Genomic DNA, 8707 nt, shown 5'->3' with positions numbered 1-8707 from the left:
ATTAATAACCTGTGACAATGAAAATCAAAACCAGGTTTGCATAGACCATTATGAATAATATGTGCCTCTAACATTCATCATTTGATTTGATAATTTAAGCAACCATGAGAAAAACTGGTTCAATGTCAGTTAGGTCGTTTTAACATCAGAGGGCAGTATAGCCTTTTGCAAGTGTAAGCAAATAGCTGACTAATTCGTCTGGAAAATTCCAGATATTTTGTGAATGGTTTTTTCCTATCGTGATGGTTTTGTCCGATCCGAGCTCTATATAAAGAGCTGAATAGAGCTTAGTCAACTATTAGCCGTTTTCGACTGGAGCTACTACTCGACATAAGCTGCCAATAGCTGCTAACCAGGGTAAACCATACATTATTAACAAATTGTTGTAATTTTATTGGACATATTGTCTCGAAACCTGCATATGTCATAAGGTGTGCATCTATCTCTTATTGCTTTTTGGGATTGTGAATAGCAATTGTTGTACTCAACTTTAATTCCAAAAGTCAGCATTCTCAGATTCTGGTTGCTAAAATTTACTAAAACTGATTATTTTCTTCATTCGTGCATTTGTCATGACTAATTATTTAGATGCCTGAAAGAAACTTTGACGCATTGGATGTAGACCGGCGCAGGCAAGCCGCTGAGTATGTGCCAGGATATGACTGGATACCTGGAAGATTTGGCCCACCACCTGGCATTCTTAAAGAAAGAAAGGAGCAATTTGGTAAGTGTGAACTACCAATTTATTTCCAAAACCTTGTGGACATGTAAATTCTAAGTGTTTTGCTGCATAGACTGTTTTTTCATAATAATGAAATATATTTATATTAAAAGGTAGTATTTTCAGAGTATGTATGATAAGTGAGCAATTAAATGTAGTCGTCATGGCAATGAATTTGTTCAACATCATTATTGGTTTGAAAAAATTCAGTTTATCAAAATCAGACACAATTATACTATAATTAGCTAAACTTGTGCTAACTGGGTTAGCTACGTTAGTGCTATTCTATTCAGTATAATTGTGAATTGGTTCGTCACAACGTCGAAGACGAAATAATTTTTCTTTTGTCCTGTCGTAGATCGCATGTCAGACAAGGAATTCCTCTATGCCTTCCTAAAACTCAGTCAGGAAGAGAAAGAGTCTCTCATGGTCTCAGAGAGAGAAAGGCAGCGAACCTTTGCTGCTCACTGGCCAATAGAAACGATAGTCAACGCTCATGACTGTGCTAAGGAGGGGTTTTACTACACCGGTGTAGCGGACAGAGTGCAGTGTGCTTTCTGTGGTGGAATCATTAGGAGCTGGGAGAGGGGAGATGTGCCCAAGTATCAGCATAAAAACTTCTTCAACTACTGCAAGATGGTTCAAAGTGAGTTGCATGTGGTGAATATTGTAGTTTTACTATTAGAGACTTTGGATAATTTAATATAACAACCCCAGTTAATCACATTTATTTCTGCTACAAGATACTGAGAATTTCTTGTTGCTACAATCAATAAAAATGTTTCCAGATTGCTTAGATCGATAGCGGAACATTTTGTCTTGTTAGTTTATCTAATATTACTTCTAAACATTTTAATACAAGTATTTATCAGTGTATTTTTATTGCCAAATGATTTCAGCCTACCAAGCAATACTCTCAGGCATAATATAACATGTTGATTATCTTGTTGTAGACAAGCCATGTCAGAATATCCCTTTAAGTAACTGCGGGCTTCCTAAAGACCTCATGACAAGTCAACTGAGTAGCTTTGTCAGAGATGATCGAAGTGAGTATTTGTTGACCACATAAAGTATAAGAATTCATTAAATGTTTAATAAATGTTTATTATAAGTCCACATTACTATGTCAACTCTTACCATGTGTTACATTAGAGTAATTTGTGGTGTAATACTGTAATATAGCTATCTATTTTACTAATACTGTAACAGTTACTTCTTGCTGATATGTGAGTCACACCATGACTTCAACAGCAGCCCTAGCCATTTATGAACTATTGTGCAGAACCAGCTACTTTTGGTGACCTGAATATTAACACGATCAGACCCAAGGATCCACCTATGAGTGTCTACAGTAAGAGAATGGATACATACCGACGATACCCTAGCGGTAACCCAATAGCTGCAGACAAGCTTTGTGAAGCTGGCTTTTTGTATGAAGGCATAGGAGACAAAGTGAAGTGTTTTTGGTGTGATGGAGCGCTTGAGATGTGGAGCAGGGGAGACGATCCATGGGCAGAACATGCAAAGTATGTGTACAAACCTGAATTAACTGCTTAGAATGCTATTATAATTTTGTCAATTTCTCTTTACAAAGTTAATTTTATTGCGGTATTCAACTGCATTTTTGTTTTTAAGGTGGTACCCAGGCTGCACTTTTGTTCAACAAACAAAGGGATTGGCCTTCATCAAGACTGTGCGGCTACAGATGACTCCCGATAACATCGCTACTGCAGAAACTCTGCTTTACAACAAGGGAGATGTTTCTTTTCTTGGTAAGTTGCTTATCACTTTATTTCAGATTTTGGTTCTGGACCAACCTTTTCCACTTCTGATGGCAGTATATTTATTATGCCATTCTGACCTAGATATTAGTTTTATTTACTAAACAAGTCCAGAAGTAAATATGTTGTCTACTAAATGGTCTTTTTAACAAAATAAGTCATTTATGTTATTTACTCTGTCTAATTTGTGATGTAAATTCCACCAGTGATTACAGACCTCTGGATATTAGTTAATTATTTTTGTACTGCTACAGAGGAAGAGATGGAAACAAGTGAAGAGCCAGTGTCTATAGAGGAACTTGATGGATACAAATACTGTTTATTACTTGAGTATCCAGCTGAGATCATTGTCAAGGCTTATGAAGTTAATGATGGTAAGTTACATAGACTTTGATATTGTCTAGAAGACTTGTGTATGCTGGTAGCTTTGTTTAAGTGACATATTGTTTTAGCCATTGAGACTATAATTAGTAATTGACCTTGAAGCGAAGTCTGTTAGACTATAATAAGGCACAGTTAAAATAGTTTGTATTTACTTGTTATGTACCACACAATTAGGAACTCACTTTATTGTGGTTGTAGATGTTGAATTTGATCAACCAAGTAAGCTGGTGGAGATAGTACAGGAGCTGTATGAGGGCAACTCCATACCTTTAGGTAAGTGTAGAGAGTTCATTTAAAGACATTTTGTGTCGTCATAGGTCATTTCGATGTCATTAGAGGTCCTTGTACATTTACTGTTCTACCAATCAACTTGCTTACGAACTTACTCTTACTGTTTACAGAGGAATACCAAAAAGAAGTAGCTAGTAGAAAGGATGACCAATCAGTGACAACTGGTGTCACTGATTTAACCACTCAACCAGGAAGGTGGGTACCTCATATTTAACTGTTCTTATTGGTTGCCATTAGATGACACTCAATACTAACATTGTCTCCCCCTGTATAACACAACCTTATATTATTATAGGAGGATTAACGTGGTTGAGCTGATCACGAACCCTAATGATCCCTCTGAGCAGGATTGTAAGGACCTGGTTGATGCTCTCAGATGTAAAAAGTGCAGAAAGAACATGGTGAGCTTTCCTTACTATTCTATCATTAGCCATATATTTAATATTAGGGCTTCAATGGGTCAATAGTTTACATTTAACATTGATTTCATTATTGACCAGTTTGATTTATTGATTTCATTGTTGATCACTGTACAGTTAATATTTTTTACATGTAATAAAATATAATTATAGCCTATTCTGGACTAATGGATGTTTGTTTGTTACAGTCTGGAGCCGTTGTCCTTCCTTGTGGATGTTATTGCCTCTGTCAATACTGCAGCAAAGGAAAACTCCCTACGAAATGTCCAGCATGTGGCCACCTTGTAAAAAAAGCCTGCAATGTCGATGTCACAACTAAGTCTCTCTAGTAAGGATGCTGTCAGTTGCTCTGCAGTTACTTACCAGAAATGCGGGTGACAAAATATTGAAAAATCATTCCGTTGTACCGTATTAAGAATCCTTCCGTATATACTAAGAATTTGTTCAGCTGTATCCATCCCCATAAAATCAGAGTTTTCTCTTATATGCTGCCTTCACCAATATGCGATCATCACTTTGTTATTAAGAAAGCGTTTGGTTATTGTAACCTAAAAATATTATAATTTTATTGAGATCTCTGGTCATCACTTATACTGATGTTTTTGCTAGACCTATCACCATGATTACCATGTACCATCGTATACCATTCGGTATACCATCGTATAACGGATGAAGTAAAGCATTCATTTTTAAATTTTTATGACCATGTGATTACAACTGCGTATCTCAATCATACCATAGGCTTCTCACTTGACCTTCAACTCATTCTCTCTCACTTCACTTTTTCATGCCTTTTTATGCCAGTTTTATGAAATTAGGTCAAACTGATACGAAATACACTAAAAGTCTAGCCATTGATTAAAAGGATATTATTGTTATTTGAATAACAATAATAACTATAACTGTGTATTTCATTATATAAAAGAGAAGAAATATTTACCTTTTTTTTTAAACTTCTGGTTGTGATGAGAAATATTACAGTAAGTTGCTACTATTTTCTAACTAGCAGATATTTTACTACTTCTGTATTTATGAATGTGATTATATGTAAAATAGAATTGAAGTTATTTATTTGACAACAACCTCCACACTTGATTTGGTCAGCAGTTGCACATAACGCAATAGTAGTATAATAACAACACTCACCAGACAATTAGCCCTAGTTTTACACATTCATATTGAACATGAAGATTACCCATAATCCCCTTCTATGGCCAGTGATATAAACCTTATATTTAGAAAGCGTGTATGAAGGAAAATGGTTGAAACTTCCTTGAGTGTTTCCTACGGTCTTTTCACGAAAGAGATGGCCGACCCCTTGTATAATTTTATGATTTCTAGCATATGGTATTATTACATAATGCAAAGTCAATCAATCTAGATATCTTATAAGACTCTGATGGTCTTATAATCTTTTTTGAAACTAGCTCTTGGAAATCTAATTAGGCAACTTTGGTGCTTCATAAAAGATTGCTTTTACGGGACGAGATAACTCATGATGGTCTGCTTATTAGACCAACACTATTGCCTGCGCTAATCAACTGGCTTCACAAATCGCAGAATGATTTTTACTGTAATCAGAACGATGTCTGTTTGTTTGTCCGTCTGTCTGTCCAAAGCCAAGTTGAAGTTAAAAGAACAAATTAATTTGAAAATATAAAATGCTAAATATAAAATATAATAAATACAAACCTATCTATATACATTTTAAACTTTTTGCTCGCTTGAAACCGTTGAACTAAAGAAATAATAATTATGGGCTATATTTAGAACGCTACATGGTCATGGTTCTCTTGGATTTAGGCTGTGGCTTCTCTTTTAAGTAGAAGGAAGATTTTGCATCTATCTGTAATGTCAATATCTTTAATGTCTAATCCCACATACGCAGAATTCCTTGGTAACCTCCAATTGTAACTTCATATTTCAAGCACATTTATTGTTCAACGCAATAATTAAATTATGAGAGTGTCTGCATCGAAGTTTCTTCAAGTAAGTAAGTGCTTTTCTCCAATAAATTTCTATCTTTCAACTGCTTTAAATATCATAATTTCAGTTAATTTCAACTACATTTAGTATAAGTTATAGTACGATACGTCACATACTTACATGGCTTATTCTAGCATAAGGCATTAAGGATGCAAATCATGACTGTCTGTTCCCATGTCTATAATGTAAAGTAACAACATTAACTGCTCTGGATTAATAATCACTTCATCAATTTAATTTTTACATTGTTTTATTTAATGATTTTGTGCAGTTGCCTGACTTTCCCTGCTTTTTAGGCTGTAAAAGGTTAACCTAAATACAGTGTTTTATTACAAAAATATTTGCTCCAAGAATTTTTCAGCAGATTATGCATGACCAATGACACGGCAGATAAGAGAATGCGGTGAAATGATTTTATCGAAACGGGTGTCTTAAAACCTATTCTTTTTTTATTTCCAGCCTGTATTATAATCTCAGTCTTTTCTCAAATGTAGATAAGATATGCTTGTAGATTGTTACCGGATGTTTTATGGGCTGGATGCCGAGAAAATAAAGCTCAAAAAACGCGATTTTATTATAAGCTAGCATTGTTAATTGGCCAATTGTAAGCTAGGTTACGCCACTAAATTAACGATATCCGCTAAATAGCAACGCGTTCTAAATGACATCGTTTTGGGGATAAAATGCAAATTAATCTCAAAATTGTTTGGAATTTTTTTTATTGAGGCAATAAATATGAAAAATAGTGTGACCATAGTGATCAGCATAGTTGATTTGCTATTTGAAAAACTTCTACTCAGGATGGTGGCAGTTATGGTTTAAATTTTAAGCAAGCTATTTTCATCGCTTTGCGTGCAGTTTAGATTGCAAAGAAAAGTACGACAGTGAAATTGCGTCGCAATGGTCAGTTTCTTAAAACTGTAAAACAATTCTTATAGGCAGCAATGTGCCTGAAAACCTATACGTATATGTGCCACTGTAGAACATGAATGCTTGTCGTTGTTCCCGTTTTGTTAATGTCTTGAGTATTTATTGATGTTATAGCGGATGCTTCATAATCCATCGAATTATAAAAAAATTTTAAGAGAAAATCATTTTCAACAATATTATTGTGGAGTGCCTCATTTTTATAGAATTTGTAACAATAGGTACACAAACAGAGAAATTGAGCTGAAGCTGCTCAAAAGAATCTCTCCTCTTCAGGAGATTCAGAGGATTCAGAGACTTCAGAGGATTCAACTCCGTAAAAAGTCGCCAGTCATCCAGCAGGTGAGTGCTGGATGACTGCAGATGAGTGAAAGCTAACTATTTGATACTACTAACTTTTAGTTTCTAGCCATAGTAAAATAATGAGAATTCTGTACTATATGCTGTACTACAATTACATCACATGTTATAAGCAACACTTATTTCAAAAATTCTTAGCTACAACCATTGCTTTATATATAATACATGTATACTGTTTTATTGGCAATAACTTCATTTCAAACAATTGTTTTTCAATTTATGCCAAACAACAAATTAAAGGGAAACAGTTGGCCACTAAAACAAAGAAATGATAAGTCTATATAAAGCTTTAGAGACTATGAATGATGACAAATGTCTATATAACATTGCTCTGTTATCTAGACATAAAAAGATGTAACGTTTTTGCTAACATTCTGTAGCATGGCCTCTCAGTGGTTGTCACCAAACACAAACCCCTGCATGTAGCAGAAGACAAATGCTGCATATCTCACTAGGAAATTTTACGCAGGGACAGATTTCACTCCTTGCATCCGTTTGGTATATTTCAAGTAAGGACAGATTTCACTCCTTACACCTGTTTGGTATATTTTAAGTAAGGACAGATTTCACTCCTTACACCCGTTTGGTATATTTTATGTAAGGACAGATTTCACTCCTTACACCCGTTTGGTATATTTTAAGTAAGGACAGATTTCACTCCTTACATCTGTTTGGTATATTTTAAGTAAGGACAGATTTCACTCCTTACACCCGTTTGGTATATTTTAAGTAAGGACAGATTTCACTCCGTACATCCGTTTGGTATATTTTAAGTCCATGAGCATAAAGAGAGTTAGGTATAGTCATAAAAATTTTCCATGACTAAAGATTTTTCAGTCATTGAGAATTTTCCTGATGGTACGCAGACAGAGTTTTGCTATTAAACTAAATTCTATGGTGACACATCATGTGCCAATTTCCTTTGATTCTGAGTCATACTCTATTGCTATTTCAATATATTGAAACCAACCAAGTCTATGTAGTCAAATGATAATTTGGTTGTTCTCAAGCTAACTCAATGAATAAGAGAAGCACTCCAAAGGCTCCCATCACTGCCTTCACCAAATATGTTGAATATTATAGTGTAATGGTACTGGGCACTTGTTTATATCTCTATCGATGACAAAACTGCTTGACTTTTTCTATTAAACTATGCATTTGCACAAGTCTATTTATTTCTAAAACAAAATAAGCACAAATCTAATACATTTATTTTCTCTTTTTATAAATGTTTTTACATTGTTTATAACAAAGTTTATCTGCTCTGCTGCCAATTTATTTGCAATCAAAATTTTGAGATTTGCAAGATTAAACACACTCATGATAATATTTCTTATTAGACTTAGAGATAATTCTTATTAGACTTAGAGATAATTCTTATTAAACTTAGAGATAATTCTTCCACGCTTGAGTTGGTCATAGCAATATTATTTCTTCAACCTTTCAATAAAATCTTTGGGAGATTTTTACCTGCTTTATAAAAAAACAGCTGACAACGTGTGTTTAGCAGTAACATAACTAAAAACAATGCAAGCTTCGCATAAAAGTTTCTATAAATGCAGTCACATAATTATACTTAGGAGTACTCTTTGAGGCCCTCCCAACATTTCGCTAACGACTCTTACATTGCAGAGCAATTAACTTCATTATTGTATAAATTTGGATATATAGTCATACTAAAATCTACAAACGCTTTCTATAATTTAATTGTTATTCAAAAAATTAATTCAAAGTTAAAATCGATGAAACTATCTGTCAAATGTTTTTCAAATTACAGTCGTTGTACTGAAAAGCTGCTAGTGAATATTGCACTACAAGGATGTTGGCCGAGCATAAAC

The 8707-nt window shown here is 34.3% G+C and overlaps 1 protein-coding gene across 1 annotated transcript; it reads left to right on the top strand.

Annotated features, from left to right (window-relative positions):
• The first annotated feature begins 321 nt into the window (after positions 1-321).
• LOC137404515 (baculoviral IAP repeat-containing protein 7-B-like) lies at positions 322-4066 on the top strand. The gene is made up of 11 exons (XM_068090745.1): positions 322-357; positions 589-724; positions 1080-1367; positions 1675-1767; positions 2004-2247; positions 2357-2493; positions 2757-2876; positions 3085-3159; positions 3288-3372; positions 3473-3578; positions 3785-4066. The coding sequence occupies exons 2-11, from the start codon at positions 589-591 to the stop codon at positions 3923-3925; spliced, it is 1425 nt and encodes a 474-aa protein (XP_067946846.1). The 5' UTR covers positions 322-357; the 3' UTR covers positions 3926-4066.
• The last annotated feature ends 4641 nt before the right edge of the window (positions 4067-8707 follow it).

The sequence above is a fragment of the Watersipora subatra genome, chromosome 9, assembly GCF_963576615.1.
Source record: "Watersipora subatra chromosome 9, tzWatSuba1.1, whole genome shotgun sequence".
Taxonomy (NCBI): Eukaryota; Metazoa; Bryozoa; class Gymnolaemata; order Cheilostomatida; family Watersiporidae; genus Watersipora; species Watersipora subatra.
This window is presented reverse-complemented; position numbering and strand designations above follow the sequence as displayed.

Bases quoted from the DNA above. Each gene is read 5' to 3' on its own strand.
- LOC137404515 (XM_068090745.1), top strand. From the start codon at position 589: ATGCCTGAAAGAAACTTTGACGCATTGGATGTAGACCGGCGCAGGCAA. The intron at 2,877-3,084 runs GTAAGTTACATA...TTGTGGTTGTAG, and splicing joins GGCTTATGAAGTTAATGATG to ATGTTGAATTTGATCAACCA. The intron at 3,373-3,472 runs GTGGGTACCTCA...ATATTATTATAG, and splicing joins TTAACCACTCAACCAGGAAG to GAGGATTAACGTGGTTGAGC.